Below are 17,316 nucleotides of genomic sequence, written 5' to 3'. Positions count from 1 at the left end.
TTTTTCAGACATCACCTGCATGCTCATGCACAAGTAGTGGGGAGGGGCAGAGAGAGAGGGACAGAGAGAATCTTAAGCAGGCTCCACACCCATCCTGGCACGGGACTCAATCTCACAACTGTGAGATATTGACCTGGGCTATAATCAAGAGTCTGATGCTTAACCAACTGAGCCACCCAGGCACCCATATTTCAGTCATTTTCAAATGTGTCATTTGGTGGCTTTAAGTACATTTACACTGTTGATGCTTAACCATCTGAGCCACCCAGATGCCCCTTTGTTGCTTTGAGGTGTTTTTTTTTTGTAAGTTTATTAAGGTATCTACATGCAGTAAAGTTTACTCTTTCTTTGTTGTTGTTTTTAGGTTGTACATAATGAGCCCTGCAACTTTGCTAAACTCATTAGTTTACTAAAATTTATTACTTTTGCTAGTCTTTTTGTAGATTTTTTTGGAGTGTCTGTGCCAACCAGCATTCCGTGGACAGACACCATGTGCTCATGGTGCACCTTTTTTATAGTGGTAAAACATACCTAACATAAAATTTACTATTTCAACCATTTTTCTCTTGTTTGAAGTTTATTATTTACTTTGAAAGAGAGAGAGGGAGAGTGCATATGCGGGAGTGTGTGAGCGGGAGAAAGGGAGAGAGAGAGGGAGAAAGAGAATCCCAAGTAGGCTCAGTGCTGAAAGCATCTTGATGCAAGGTTCAGTCTCATCATAACCTGAGCTAAAATCAGGAATCAGATGTTTAACCGACTGAGGGACCCAGGTGTCCCTATTTTCAAGTGTATAATTTAGTGGCTTTAAGTACATTCACATTGTTGTGCAACCATCACCACTATACATCTCCATTTTTCTCATCATCCCAAACAGAAACTCCATACCCATTAAATAATATTTCCCGATTCCTCCTTTTCTAGCCACTAGTAACCATCGGTCTCATTTTTTGTCTTTATGAATTTGATTATTCTACATAACTTAATGTAAGTGGAGACATATATTATTTGTCCTTTCTCTGGCTTATTGCACTTAGCATAATATTTTCAAGGTTTATCTGTATTATAGCATGTATCAGAATTTCATTCCTTTTCAAGGCTTGTTAATTAACTGGCTTTTTGCAGTTGTGTTCAAGAAGGATATTGGTTTGGAATTATCTTGTGATTTATTTGTTTGGTTTTGTATCTGGTTAGTGCTGCCTTATCAAATGAGTTGGAAAATGCTTTCTACTCTTCTGTTTTCTTGAAGAGTTTGTGTAATATTAGATTAGTTTTTCCATAAATGTTTGGTAGAAATTGCTATTGGAGACCTTTGGGCCTAGAGTTTTCTTTGTGGTGAGGTTTTAAACTGGGAATTAAATTTCTGTAATAGGTATGGGACTATTCAGGTTGTCTGGCTTTTGGATTTTGGGGTTTTTTTGTTTTTTTCTTTTTGAGTGAGCTCTGGTAGTTTGTATCCTTCAATGAATTTGGGAATGTGTTGTTTAACTGGGAATTTTCCAGAAATCTTTGTTACTGATTTCTAGTTTAATTCTTTTGTGATCAGAGACCCTCCTTTGTTTTGCAGTTTTGAGGTTTGCTTCAAGATTTGTTATACGGCATATCTCAGTTAATGTTTCAAGTGCACTGAAAAGATTGTGGATTTTGCTGATGTTGAATGGAGTGTTCTGTAAACATAAGTGATGCCAAGTTGATTGCTAGTGTTGTTCAGATTTTCTATATCTTTTTTTTTTTTTTAACGTTTATTTAATTTTGAGAAAGTCAGAGTGCCGGTAGGGCAAGGGCAGAGAGAGAGGGAGACACAGCATGTGAAGCAGCCTCCAGATTCCAAGCTGCCAGCACAGAGCTCAACACAAGGCTTGAACCCATGAACTCCGAGGTCATGACCTGAGCCAAAGTTGGATGCCTAACCGATTGAACTACCCAGGCACCCCCAGAATCTCTGTATCTTTACTATGTGTCTACTTGTTTTGTTGATAACTGAGAGAGCAATGTTGGTCTCAAGTTTTAATGGTGCTTTTTCTGTTTCTTCTTTGAGTTGTCACTTTCTTGCATATATTTTGAAACTCTGTTGTCGGTACTTGCACAGTTAGATTGTTATATGTTATTTTGTTTTTTTGTGTGCTGTTTTCTCGTATCATTATGTAATACCCATGTCTATCCCTGGTAACAGTGTTTGTTCTGGGAATCTCTGAATTTTAATTAGGGTCTCTAGATAATTTACATTTAATGTAATTATTAAGATGTTGGATTTAAATCTGCCATGTTGCTAGTTTTTTTTTTTTCTATATGACCCATCTGTCTATTCCTTTTTTTTTTCCACTTGATTTATTTTGGATAAATTAGGTATTTTTCTTGTGATTCCATTTTACTTCCATTTTATACTTCGCTAATTTGTTATACCTCGTTTTAAGTTTTTTTATTTTTAGTATTTGTTCTAAGGTTTACAGAGTACACCTTTAAGTTATTACAGTCTACTTTCTTTTTTAAAAAATTTTTTAAAGTTTTTTTTATTTATTTTGAGAGCAAGAGAGAATGAGCATTGAGAAAATCCCAAGCAGGCACTGTGCTGTCAGTGCAGAGTCAATGCAGTCTTGAACCCACAAACTGTGAGATCATGACCTCAGCTGAAATAAAAAATTGAATGCTTAACCAACAGAGCCACCCAGGTGCTCCTATTACAGTCTGCTTTCAAAGAATGTTATACCATACCATATAGACTTTCTTTTCTACTCTCTTATCTTTTGTGCATTGTTAGCATACATTTTGTTTTTACAAATTATTACAAACCCTATAGTACATTGTTAATGTTTGGTTTATATTCTCAGCTATCTTTTAAAGTGATTAAAGATTAAAGAGAGGAAGAAATTTTCATCCAGTCTAATAATGAGAAAGTTGAAATAGTTATTTTAAAGCACTTGTCTGATATTTCTAAGATCTGGGTCATATCTAAGTCTGTTTCTATTGATTGATTTATCTTTTGCAGGTGTTTTTCCCCCCTTTTGTAGATGTGTTACAGTTTTAATGCCAGACATTTCATATAAAAGAACAGTAGAGATTGAAGTAAATAGTACCTATACATGGAAATGGGCACACTTCTTTTGTTAGGCCATTTGTTTATGGGATTGAGTCAGTCACTCAGTAGTTGAGCTGGGTTTGGGTTCTAGTGTTGCTGTGATTAGGTTCAGTGTGCATCAGGGGAAGAAAGACATTGAACCTTCAAGAAAAATCTTGCTCTTTAGAAAGGGAAAATAATTTTTAATTAATTAATTTTTGAGAAAGAGAAAGGGTAGGGAGGGGCAGACAGAGAGGGAGAAAGAATCCCAAGCAGACTCTGCACTGTCTTCACAAGAGCCTGATGCAGGGCTCGAACTCATGAACTGTGAGATCATGACCTGTGCTGAAATCAAGAGACAGATGCTTAACCAGCTGAGCCACCCAGGTGCCCCAGAAATAATTCTTAATATTACACAAAGGTAGTAGAGTTTGTCCTATGGCCAGACCTATTCAAATCATGTGTGAATCTTAAGAGAATAGGGTAGGTATAAATTTTTATGAAACAACAAAAAAATTAGCTTTTAAAATATAATTTAATGAGTATAATCTTGTTAACTCACTAGCAGTGCTGCCTATATGTATCTCTTATAGGGTAATATAGTAAGGGAGCAAAATATTCTTCCTTACTTCAGAAGAGGCAGAACTTGACGCTTTGGCATCTCATGACTGCCAGTGTTTCCGCAGAGGAAGGGGAAGGCGATCCGTTCCTAGTGGAGGCAGCATTACTCAGCAATACTTACTGGGAATGAGCTTTTAATGAAGCCACTTAAAAGACTAAAGTGGTATTTCTTAGGTTAGATACACACTGGAATCATCTGCTACCTTTAGAACAATATTTATGCCTTAGTCTTGCCCTCAGTGATTCAGATGGAGTTGGTTTGAGGTGTGACTTGTATGTAAGTTTCCCAGTTGATTCTAATATGAAGCCCGGGCTGGGCATCACTGCTCTAGAGGCTCACAGAAATCCTTGTGGGCTGTTGGAGACTTTGTAAGGTCTGGAATATTTGTATTAGCAGATGAAGAAAATATCAAGGGATATTGAAACTACTATCATTTCTGTGATATACAGAAAAAGCAATTATTTTATTACATACTAAGAAACATAAAAGATAACTAAATAAATGAAAGTAATCCCATATTCCTAGAAAAGTATTTTAAAGTTGATAGTTCTTTCCAAATCAAATAAAAATTATGTAATGCTATTTCAATCAAATCTTATTACAGTTTTTAAAAACCAGTATTGGGGCACCTGGGTGGCTTAGTCGGTTAAGCGTCTGACTTTCGCTTAGGTCATGATCTCACGGTTCGTGGGTCCGAGCCCTGCATCAGGCTCTGTGCTGACTGCCAGCTCAGAGCCTGGAGCCTGTTTCAGCCTGTGACTCCCTCTCTCTCTGACCCTCCCCTGCTCACGCTGCCTCTCTCTCTCTCTCTCTCTCCTAGAAATAAATAAAAAAAAATTAAAAAAAATTAAAAAAATAAAAAATAAAAGCCAGTATTGTTACACACCACCCAGATTTTGGTTTCTTTTTTTAATAATTACTTTTTAATGTTTTTATTTATTTTTGAGAGAGAGAGAGAGAGAAGAGCGAGAGAGGGACAGAGTGGGAGGGAAACACAGAATCTGAAGCAGACTTCAGGCTCTGTGCTGTTAGCTCGAACTCATGGCCTGCAAGATCATAACCTGAGCTGAAGCTGGATGCTTAACTGACTGAGCCACCCAGGCGCTCCAGAGTTTACATATTTTAAAGATTTTTGATAGGCACTAAACAAATTATCCTCCAGAGAGGTTGTATCACTTTGAGTCCCTAGACCATCTTCTACTAGCCCAAAGTGGTATTAATTACAAAACAGCGAAATCTTTGCCGAACTGACTGACAAACATTGGCTTTTGTTATTTAAATTTGCATTTTGATTACTGGTCAAGTTGAATACATGTTTATATTTTTGTTATACATTTACATTTCTTTTGTGAATTTCCCATGCTACTACTCTGGTTTTTCTTATAATGCCAAAATTTGATGTGTTTATTTGTATTACATTTAGTTATGTTTACTAAGCTTCTGCTGGTCTGTGAAGTTTCGCAGATCTGCCTTGTTTGTGATGGCTTTCACAGTTTTGAGAAGTATTGGTCAGATATTTTGTACAATGCCACTCAATATGGGTTTGTCTGATTTCTTCCCATTGTTAGCCTAGGATTATGAGTTATTGGGAAGATGTAATCACATCATATCAAGAGTACCTGCTATCAACATGACGTATGGCTGATAAAGTGAACCTTGAGGGTCAACTGGCAAGGGCTATTTTTCTGGATTTCTCCACTAAAAAGTTACTCTCTCACCTCTACCCTTTGCTTCCATAAATTACAATTTGGAAACACTATACTAAGTGCAGCCCATACTAAAGGCAGGGTTGGAAAGTTTAAGCTCTACCTCCCTGAGGGGGAAGTGTCTAAATAAATTATTTGGAATCCTATATGGAGACTTGTCTCTTCTCCATCACTCATTTATTCAGTAACTATTTATATGAGTATGTACTCATGTATTTTTATGTTTTTAATGTTTGTTTATTTTTTGGAGTGGGGAGGGGTAGAGAGAGAGGGACAGAGGATCTGAAGCAGGCTCTGTGCTGCCAGCAGAGAGCCCAATGTGGGGCTCAAACTCATGAACCGTGAGATCATGACCAGAGCAGACATTGGACACTTAACCACCTAAGCCACCCAGGTGGTCCTCATTTATTTTTATTTTTATTTTATATCTTAGGTTAAAATCCAACATGGCACTATTTATTTTGTTGCTCGAATCGCTCCAGTTTTGGCCACAGGATCTTTTTCATGTTGGCCCCTGTGTTGCTTTGCATGATCCACTTTTTTGGTAGTTCTTTCTTACTTTCTGGTATAATAAGACACTCCAGCTCCGTCTTGTGTATTTCCTGCCCCAAGCCTAGATTAGTTACTTTTCTATTTTATTTTTATTTTTGTGTTTAAAAAAAAATTTAGTTTAGAGTGATAGAGAGGAGTGGGGGAGAGACAGAGAGTGAAGGAGAGAGAGAATCTTAAGCTGACTTCAGGTAGCACAGAGCCCCAGTTGGGGCTGGATCCCACAAACCACGAGATGATGACCTGAGCTGATATCAAGAGCTGGATGCTTAAGCAATTGAGCCACCCAGGTGCCCCTGGATTAACTATTTTCTAAAGAGCCCTGGAGAAAAGTATTAGAAACCAAAACCTGGGTGGCTTAGTAGGTTAAACGTCTGACTTCAGCTCAGGTCATCATCTCATGGTTTGTGAGTTTGTTTGATAAGTTCCAAACTGCATCCAGCTCTGTGCTGACAGCTCAGAACCTGGTGCTTGCTTCGGATTCTGTGTCTCCCTCTCTCTCTGCCCCTCTCAGACTCGCACTCTGTCTCTCTCTCTCAAAAATAAATAAACATTAAAAATTTTTTAAAAATAAAATAAAATATGCGAACTCTGAATCAGCATTTTCTCTTCCGTGGATTTATCCTGATTATTGGACTATCTGTGGGAAGATTTTAGCAAATATTTACCACAGCATTGTTGATGAGAATGAAAAATTGGAAGCAGTCAGATAATTAGCTGAGTATTGTGACACTGTTGTATGATGGTATTCTATAGATGTTACAAACGAAATAATTTATTAAATTTAAAAAAATTTAAACTAGCATGTATAGCATGATCACTCCCCCTGCTTTTTTTGGAAAAAGAAAAATATGTAGCATAGAAAAAGACTTGATGTATGTATGTAAAACAATTATTTTTTCTGGGTGTTTGAATTAAGTATTTTTTGTTTCTCTGCAATGTACATGTGCAATGTTTTGAACATCATGTAGAAAGTTCATTCAAAAAATCTTTTTTCCTCTGTCAAATTACCAAAGATTTCCTTAAAATTTTGACTTTGTTAGCAAGTGTGGGGAATTGGTGTCTTCACATCATATCTACTTCTCTTTAAAAAAATTTTTAAATGTTTATTTATTTTTGAGAGACAGAGTACGAACAGAGGAGGGCAAGAGAGAGAGGGAGACACAGAATCCGAAGCAGGCTCCAGGCTCTGAGCTGTCAGCCCAACGTGGGAACTCACAAATTGCAGGATCATGACCTGACCCAAAGTTGGATGCTTAACTGACAGAGCCACCCAGGCATCTCTTTATATCAACTTCTTATTCTACTTGTATTTATTCTTATCTTCTTACCTACTTCTTATTCTTCATATCTATTTCTGTTAGGAGTGTCAGTCAGTGTAAGTCCTCCAAGAAGCAAATTGGTAAAATAACATCAAACTCCTGAAAACAGTTGATATTCTTTCATCTAGTAAAAACCCTTCTGGGAGTTTGTCATTAGAAGGTAAATAAAGATTTGAGGGGCGCCTGGGTGTCTCAGTCAGTTGAGCATCTGAATCTTAATCTCGGCTCAGGCTGTGATCTCATGGTCATGAGATTGAGCCCCATGTTAGGCTCCACGCTGGGTGTGGAGTCTGCTTAAGATTCTCTCCCTCTATCCCTCTGCCTCTCTCCCTTGCTCTCACACACACGGTCTCTCTCTCTCTCTCCAATAAAAATAAGATAAAATAATATCAAAAAAATAAATAAAAATAAAAGATTTGAGTGCAGAAGGGTTTACTACATAATTATGTATAATGGCAAAACATGGAGACTATGTAAATATCCATTTATAGGGAGATAAAATATGACACATTTGCACAGTGGGATATTGTGCATTCATGATGTTTTTAGAGAATCTTTTGTTGAGGTCTGATAATCCTGGTGTTCTTTTTTAGAATTTCTGCTCAGAATGGCATCCATGATCCTGATTCATTCCTCATGTTCTTTGCTGTAGCCTTAGACAAAAAAAAAAAAAGAAAGAAAGAAAAAAGAAAGAAATGGTTTCCTTCTACTATTTTGTGTAAATGATAAAAATTAGTCCATTTTCTCCTAAAGCCATTCCCTCATGTGTATTTTATTTGGCTTCCTCAGTTTATTTTACTTACTTGTAAAATTATGGGTGTCATGTGAACTTTTCACAATTCTGTGCTGCCTGAAACGCTCCTCTCCCTGTTTTTATCATGCTGACACGTCCTCATCTTCCAGATTGCGGCTTATATATCGCTTCCTTCAGAGAAACCTTCCTAGAACACCTTGTCTAAAGAGCACGCATGGAATACCACTTCCCAGCTCTCTGACACCACTAGTTTCTTTCCTAGCAATGGACATAGTTGGTATTTTTATATTTGTTTGCTTGTTTATACTGTTTCCTCCATCACAATGTAACTTCCTGAGGCTAGAGATTATATTTTTTCCTTCTCCAGTGTATTTTTAGATCCCCTGCTTACGATTGGCATAAAGTTAGTGAACAGTTAGTAAATATGCATAGATTGAATGAACTAACTTAATTTTGCAGCTTTGACAACATCTCATCAAGAATTTGTCATTTAATTTGGGGCACCTGGGTGGCTCAGTTCGTTAAGTGTCTAACTCTTGATTTAGGCTCAGGTCATGATCATGTTCAAGCCCCGCATCAGCCTCGGCTCTGACAGTGTAGAGCGTGCTTAGGATTCCCTCCCTCCCTCTCTCTCTCTCTGCCCCTCCCCAGCTGTCTTTCTTTCTCTAGCAAAATAAATAAATAAACTTAAAAAAAAAGATTTGTCATGTAATTTAATTGTTATTATAATTTATATTGTACCAAAATTATTCTTATAATTTGATTTTAGCTGTTCTGGTCTTGATATTTTAATGTATTTTATGTAAGAATACAGAGACAGGAGGTTAGGCTAGATGCAAGAAGAAGCTCTTATAATGCAGGTGGAACTACTAATGGATGCAGAGGAGTGGGTGGACTGAAGAGGTAAAGAAGAGAAGATATTTTCACAAGACTGTTGTATGTGTTTTTTTAAAAAGTAGACTTTATTTTATCAGCAAAGTTTTAGGTTCAAAGTAAAATTAAACAGGAGGTACAGATTTCCCATATACCTTGGGCTCCCATTCCTACATGTTTTTTTTTTAATTTTTAAAAAATACTTATTTTGAGAGAGTGTGCACACAAGTAGGGGAGGGGTAGGGAGAAAGGGAGAGAGAGAATCTAAAGCAGTGTGGAGCCAGAGTCCGACAAGGGGCTCAGTCTCACAAACTGTGAAATCATGACCTGAGCTGAAATCAAGTCAGTCTCTTGACTAACTGAGCCACCCAGGTGCCCCTTGTTTTTTTAATGTTTTTATTAGGGTAAAATAGACATAACATAAAACTTATCCTCTTAACCATTTTTAAAGATATTATTCAGTGGTACCGAATGCATTCACAGTGTTGTGCAACCATCATACCATCCATGTCCATAATTGTTAATCTTGTAAAACTGGAACTCTGTACTCCCCATTCTCCCCTCCCCCAGCCCCTGACAGCCACCATTCTGCTTTATGTCTCTGATTTTGACAACTCTAAGTAGTCATATAAGTAGAATCATACACTATTTGTCTCTTTGTGACATATTATACTGTCCTTAAGGTTCATCTGTGTTGTAACATGTCTCAGAAGTTTTTAAATTTTTTTTCTTAAATGTTTATTTAATTTTGAGAGAGAAAGAGTACAAGCAGGGAGGGGCAGTGAGAGGAGGGTTTAGAGAATCCCAGCACAAGGCTTGAAATCACAAAGTGCAAGATCATGACCTGAGCCAAAGTCAGATGCTTAACACTCTGAGTCACCCAGGTGCCCCACATTTTCTTCCTTTTTAAAACTGAATAATATTCTGTTGTATGTACTTAACTGCATTAGGCTTATCATTCATCCATCAGTGGACACATGGGTTGCTTCTGTGTTTTAGCCATTGTGAGTAATTCTGCTAAGAACATGGAAGTACAGATATCTCTACAAGACTCTGCTTTCAATTATTTTGGGTATAGTCCTGAAAGTGGAATTGACCCAGCGGAATCATATAGAGTCTTGTTTTGTTTTTTGAGGAGTCAACATTCTGATTCCCATAGTAGCTGTACCATTTTACATTGCATCAGCAGTGCACAAAAATTGCAATTTCCACACATCCTCATCAACACTTATTTTTTGTTTTGATAGTAGTCATCCTAATGCTTATGAGGTGGTATCTCATAATTTTTATTTACATTTCACTTAAGATTAGAAATATTGAAATCTTTTCATGTGCGTATTGGCCATTTGTATATTTTCTTTGAAAAAATGGTTATTCAAGTCCTTTGCCCATTTTTGAATCAGATTGTTTGGTTTTTTTTGGAGCTTAAGCTTTAGGTAGAAGGTGAGGTTCAATACCTTCTAAGGTAGAAGATAAGGGGCCAAATCAAGGAAAATGTAGACTACTGTTTTAAGTAGTTTGCTGTTATTGTCCAGACCAGAGATGTTTTAATAGGCACTGTTTTAGACACTAAGGATATAACACTGAAGAAAGTGCAAAATCCTTGCCCTCCTGAAACTGTTGTGAAGACATACTTTCAAGAGGGGACTATTTCAGATTAGGTGGGAACTAATCAAAGAAGCAAGGAGCTATCTTTGTCTAGGAGAGTTGTACATTCAGGGAACTAAAATATAAACTAATACACTCACTGAAGATAAGAGTTTTTGTTTGGCTTTTATCTGTTGTGTTCACTGCTATATTCTCAGAGCCCCAAATAGTGCTTGCTCATAATAGGCATTCAGTAAATATATGTCATTGTTTGAAGTGTTTATTGATTTGAATTTGTATAATCATACACGTACTTTAGTAAATGATTTTTACATCTAGCTATTTGAAAATTTTATCTCAGTTACCTTATTTTTTTTATGTTTGTTACTTACTTTTAGTTTCTCCTTGTGCCCCCATGCCAGGATGTAGAAAAAGCTTATTTTATTAATAATTAGTTATAAGGTGATCTGATATTGCAAAGGGTAGATTTGGAAACGAACTTTAGAGGTCATCTTTTGTTTAGCTTCCTGCCTAAGAAATACCGAGTAAGATGATTAGGTATGTATTTTTAATTAATCATTTTAAAAACTAGGACAACATAATTGGGTTCTCTTGAGAAAATGGACAAAGGTACTTAACCTTAGATATAAAGATACTAACCTGAAAAATTTGGAACTTCTAACTGTGTGGGAAAGTGAAAAAAAAATGGAGCACAACTAAGCTGCTCTTTGTTGATATCAGAAATGGACCTGTCATTCATTTTGGCATTGAAACATAGCCTCCTATCTCAGGGGGCAGGACCAGGACTTTTTTTTTTCCCCCTCCCAGAGGAGCTAGACAGTTATTACAGGTTGAAAAGCCCCAGCCAGCTTTTCAAGACTCTCTCCTCCTTTTTTTTTTCCCTCCTGAAACTTATGTTGGTTTTGCTCTGCTTTCAAGATGCATTAAGGTCTTCTGCTTTGTGACGGCTTTGGAGCCAGCAAATACCCTGACATGCACAATTCGAATTATGCAGATTTCATGAGTAAGTTTAATCTGATTTTTTAGCTAGTTAAAATTCAAATGATATTTTGAAAAATGTTAGCTTGAAGTTAGCATTTAATTGTTTTAGTACTTTTATTTTAAGCATGTTTTTAAAACAACCTTTAATTTAATGGAAAGTAACACTCTACACACAAAAAAGCCCCGTTGTGTCTTTAGACTTACACTTACAGTTTCTTTTGAATGGTCTTTGTTGCATTAGACAGTATTCATATGTCTTTTGAAAGCCAGTTACCTAACCTAAACAGTTTTCTTGAGCATCTTTTTAGTTTTATGGAGTATTTTAAATTGAGCTTTTCTGCGCTCGATTGCTTATGTCTGACACAGTCTCAAGTTTCCACTGAATGGTAACAAAGACTGTAGAGTGTTGTTGGTACTGCAGTGAGAGGCATGCTTCTTTAGACCAGGTAAGAGAGATCATTTTATTTCTTACTGCTGGGTGAATTTTTACCGGGTTTATTTTACGTTCTTCCAACAGCAGCAATATTAAGTTGATAAACAGCCAAGAGCTCGCTGAATTCAAGACGTCCTTGCTTGTTGCAGACAGGAAAACNGCTTATTTTATCACTCATTTACTTATATAAATCAATTAAAATGTGAAAATAATTTTGGAGCTCAGTTTTCCTCGTTCAAGAACTGAGAGAGCAGTTGAGATGAATAATTTTGAAGGTACTTTGGAGTTATTACTTGTGAATGCAATTCAAATGATAGTTTTTACTTTCATTTCTTTCCAGTAGTTAATAAAATAAGCTTTGACCTCAACTATACATTTCTTATTTTTGGAAACTTTTACATTGTCAACAGCAAAATATGCTCCCTCGGGATCTTTGAAATAAACCTGACACTTAAGAAAAAAAAAATTCCAGCTTTTATAGCTGTTTCATTCCTTTCTTTTCCAGTTCATTTTTCTTAAAAGTATTTGTGCTTTGAAAATGTCAGCTGTATTCTAATGAAGCTCAGGCATTGTTTGCTCATAAAGGGCCCGGTGCATTCCACTGCTTTATGGTTTATTATGAGGCACAGTGTGAGAGTGTGGGTGGCACCATTTGGTGTCTGCCTCTTGGGGTAGTGACTGCCATTATGTTAGTGTTAGATTGGCAAAGAAAATATAGCATGTAAGATCCTATATGCATCTGGATCCTCTGAAGAAAATCTTAACCCTGAACAATACTGAGTGAGCCCAGAATGTGTGACAACTTGATTGAGTTGATCACTTCAAGTATACTCTCAAAAGTCTGCATTTCAATTACAATTAATATTCTACCAGCCACATCTCTTATTTTTTGATATATATAACATACTCATTCTTTGAATTTTAATAAGGAAGTGAATGTTTCTGGATAAATTATGACATTTTAAGTAGATATAGTAAAATTTTAAATAACACATTTACTTAAAAAAGAGTTTTAAGGAACTTAGTGTGGGTGGGAAGGGGGAGTGGAAGAGGAGGTCAGGCAGAGAGCCTTTCTTTCAGTTAGGAAAGCCCTGATGAAGAAAAAAGCAACAGATGTTTCTTCTGTTACAATTGAGGTTGTTTTATTCAAAATTCACAGTAGCTGGAATGGGGAGGGAAGATCATAAATCTGACTTAATCAGGGAATAAATAAAACTTAGTCATTTAAAATTTATTCTTTTATACTCAGAATTTGAGAATCAGTAGAGTAACATTCTGAGCAACATGCCTTTTGGAGAGGCTTTTTTTAATCTTAAAAAATTAATGTGTAATTAATGGAAATGTGAGAAAGTTAATTTTAGTGCATTTAAGTTATGGAAAAAATCATTAAATGCTATAGAATATTTGGGGGAAAAACTTAGCATTATAAAATATATAAGGAATACTGAGGTTGCAAAAGTTTGTAATTGCACAATAGATACTGAGGCTCAAAATGAAATTGCATTAGGAAACATTATTTGCATACAGTGAGAGAGACTTTTATCGTCAGTGAGAAGCATGAGACTTACTCCAAAAAGCTCTTTCAATAAGAAATGCAGGAGGAACATTTTAAGTTTAATTAAAATGAGCCTCTAAAAAGAAAGATAGTAAGCTTAGATTGGTTGCTAATGGACAGAGAAGAATATTTGCTGAAAAAAAAAAAAGTAGCAAAGGAATTGCTTGGAAGCAGGATGCATGTAATGGAAGCAGTCAAAATAAAAAAAATAGTTTTTGAATTTATGGAATTCATAATGAGTAAAAACCTTTCCCTTTGCAAGTAACAAAGAGAAGTTCTGTGCTATTGTATAGTGTCCATTTATACACATTACAACTTGATTCATTTCTTAAAGTTAGCTTTTGAAAAACCAGGCCTGAGCTCCAGGTCTTTCACAAATTAGGCACTTAGTCAAACTTTGCCATGCCCTGCACTATAAAATTACAGTGTAAGAGTAGATAATAGCCAAAAAATTCTGTGAACCACAGTAAAATTTGTGTAAGGAGCAAATATTAAGTGGTTTTCTGATATTTAATTGGTATAAAGAGAAGACAGGAAAAGATACCAACATCCAAGGAGATTATTAAAAATTTCTCTTGCTGTTAGCTGGGATCTGTTGATGTCCCTGAAGATTTTGTTTCAAATAATGACAGAATATAGAGATTTTGAAGCTTTTCAGATCACTGTTTTAATTAAGATTATAAGATTTAAAAGTTGATCTTCATATATTTTACCTTTTTAAGGAATAGCAGTAGGGAGCAGTTGAAGGGTTTTGGTTTTTTTTTTCTCTCCAGGATAAGTGAAGTAACTTACATGGAGTTTAAAATGGATTTACAAATTCTATAGGCATAACTAAAGTAAGAACTTTTATAATTGTGACCAAAGTAATATATGTTTGATGAAATAGCCCTAAAGAATATTGATGGCCCCACATGTGATATATAATTATAACACAGCCCTAGATTGTAGTTATCAAAAGTGTGCGTCACTTGTGTTTATAAATGTAGGCACGACAGTAGGTTACTTAACAGCATTAGCAACAATACAGAAGTCTTTGAGACTATTAATCCTTCAAATTAAGAGCAATATACTGAAACAAGAATTCTAGAGTAAGATATCTGTGGTTCTTGCCTTGTATATATGAACTCTTTAGCAAAAAAATGGGGTCTGGGGGAATCTGAGCCTTACCTGTTCATTGTTTTCCAAGTTAGAATACCCAGAGAGTGACTGTTGTAGACATTCTTTCTGCCTTCATATATGTGTTCAATTAGAAACAACAGCAACCTAAAACTCTCTCATTTCTGAAGTGGAGGTCAGAGGGGAGATTTGCCTGCTACCTGTATTTTTCCAAAAAGAAAATCTTTTACATCATTGTTTAGGAGCAGATAAAATAGTATGAATGGTATGCTTTAAGTATATTATGAGTTAACTCTTGTGGATGGATCCAGGAACCTATCCTATAATGATAGCATTACTTCTTTCTACCAAGTTTCAAGAAACTAGTCTGCAAACAAACTTTTGGAGCTAGAGACCATCAGTAGGGGGCTTTGTTTTAGACAGTTTGTCACTCTCTTGGCAGTTTTTCTGGCAGAAAAATGAAGAGACTGCTAACTGAGCACTTACTGTGTGTCAAGTAGACCCAGGGAAGTTACTTATAAAAGTTTGCAAAATCTTTTTGTTTTAATGGTTAAGATTTTAATTAAAGAATTATTGTTGATATTGATGTCTGACTTTAAGATTTTTTGCTCTTCAGAATATGATTTAGATGTAGATTCAATAATAGCTCTCAAATGGAACATATTGTTGAAATAATATTGGTCATTGCCGTTTTGAGTATTGTATTGTGGAATATAGTGATGCCCTTTTTAATTTGCTAGGGAACAGAACTGCTTTGAAAAACTCTAATTCATGGGTGGTCTTTGATCTTTTTGAGTTTAAGTGTCCTAAAGTTTTAAATTTAAGAATGCAACTTTTAAATTGTAGGTCTGTTTGTAGTCATTGCCATCTTTTATAAAATTAGAAAAATATCTCTCTTGACTGTGAATTTTAAATGATTTATTTGTTAACATGGCCTGGGGCCAGTTATCATCTTAAAGGGTTGTAGGCTTCTTCATGAGGATGATTTCCAATTAAGAGCGCTTGGGTGTTCTAATCCTTGTAAATTCTGATCCTTGTGGTTGCACACAGCTGCCTTGATCTACTCTAGCCATTCAGTGGCTGTTGGTATAAGATAAAATGTGCTCCCTTCCTCTCACTCTTTTACTAGGCATGCACACAGTGTCTGTGTGCCATCTGGTGGGTGTATTGGCTGTGGTGATGATACTGGAAGTAGTGGTTGAATGCCAAGCACCGAAAAGCTGTAACATTTAAGAACTAGAGACTGAAGAAAGGTCACTCACCTCTTTCCTTTTTTTTTTTTAAATTCAAACAGAGATAAGTAATAGAAAGAGTCTGCTTATACTCACAAAGAGATAAAGGGACCTTGAAGCAGTCTTTCCCAGTCCTTCCCATATTTGTTAAAAATATGCATTCCCACCTAGTTTCTGATTCTTTAGATGTTGAGTGGAGCCCAGGAATGTGCATTTTGAATAAGAAGGACACTAGTCCCCTCCACCCCTTTTGCATCTTATGACCAGTCTCATTTGGGAAGAATTGCTATGAAGGATTTGAAGAGCCATGCTGTTGAGGCCATATTGTAAACTTATTCAAATATTAATCAGAAGATATAGTGTCTAAAAAATGGAAAATTCTAATTAAGCATGTAGAAAAGAAATGAGAAAATTAAGATTTAAAGGTTTCCTTCAGTGAGCAAGATCATAAAAAAAGGACAAAATGACATGTTTTAACTGAAGATAAAGAAGCCAGTGAAAAGCAATCAGATCACACCTATAGATGAGACCAATGTTTTCAAATAGACATTTTAAAAATACTGAAAAGGGAGCACCTGGGTGGCTCAGTCAGTTAAGTGTCCAACTCTTGATTTTAGCTCAGGTCATGATCTCATGGTTCATGAGTACGATCTCCGTGTCAGGCTCTGCTAACAGTGTGGAGCCTGCTTGGGAACCTCTGTCTCTTTCAAAATAAATAAATAAACTTGAAACTATATATATTGAAAGGAAAAGGTCCTAGAAAGAAAACCTAGTGAGACTGGATTAAATGAGTTCTAAGATCTCATAGCTTTGAGGTTTGAGGAACTAAATGAAAACAACTATAATATTCTGGATACCAGAGCCTGAATTAAGGACTTCATTTAAGAAATGAAGAAGCACTGTTTAAATCCTGGCATACGGGAAGGTGAAGGAAGAAATTCTTTTCTCCTTTCAAAGTGAAGAATCCAGGGCCTTTATGGTTTTAGATACCAGAGAAACAGCAAATCATTTTCAAAGGTGTCCTCCATGTAAAAATGCTTATCAAACCCAAGAGAACAGATTTGATCCTCTAGGCAAAGTATGTAGGAAAGACTGACAGAAAGATTTATTGACCCATTTAGGAGTATGCCCCTAGGGCCAAGAGTCTGTTTCTTGTTATGGCCATTTCAAGGGTTCTTTCTTGGGTTCGTGGAAACATTTTGGTTAGGTGGTCCATTTGGGGGAATCCTACAAGTCCTGTGTTCTGACAGCTGCAAAAACAGTGAGGCTTTTCTTCCGTGCCTGTGATCTGTAGGAATGTGCATTTCAGATCTTCTGTCCTTATCTCTGCACTATAGAATGCCTGAATTCCATTTTAGAACCCGATACAGAGGGGGAGGTTCTAGAGGTCACTAGTTAACTACTAAACTTTGGAGATATTAGGAACTTTTATCTTCTGTTTCTCATACTTCTATTTGCAGCAGTCTTTTGGTTATGGTTATGTAGATATGCTCTATTTTACTTATCTTACAGG

The 17,316-nt window shown here is 36.1% G+C and overlaps 1 protein-coding gene across 6 annotated transcripts in view; it reads left to right on the top strand.

The window, feature by feature from the left end:
- Window positions 1-17,316, top strand: part of TFDP2 (transcription factor Dp-2) — a 158,108-nt gene that overhangs the window by 87,587 nt on the left and 53,205 nt on the right. Inside the window, exon 1 of one of the 6 annotated variants that reach the window (XM_077756718.1) lies at window positions 11,469-11,489. The exons of 4 other annotated variants lie outside the window; for them this stretch is intronic. In XM_077756718.1, coding sequence (XP_077612844.1) covers window positions 11,486-11,489 — 4 coding nt within the window. In that variant the 5' untranslated portion in view covers window positions 11,469-11,485. Of the gene's footprint in view, window positions 1-11,468; window positions 11,490-11,857; window positions 11,914-17,316 lie in introns of those variants that run through there. One more of the 6 variants, XM_077756720.1, reaches the window with a different exon arrangement.

This window comes from Crocuta crocuta, unplaced genomic scaffold (genome assembly GCF_008692635.1).
Source record: "Crocuta crocuta isolate KB4526 unplaced genomic scaffold, BGI_CrCroc_1.0 scaffold337, whole genome shotgun sequence".
Taxonomy (NCBI): domain Eukaryota; kingdom Metazoa; phylum Chordata; class Mammalia; order Carnivora; family Hyaenidae; genus Crocuta; species Crocuta crocuta.
The sequence above is the reverse complement of the archived record's forward strand: the minus strand, read 5'-3'. Positions and strand labels throughout refer to the sequence as shown.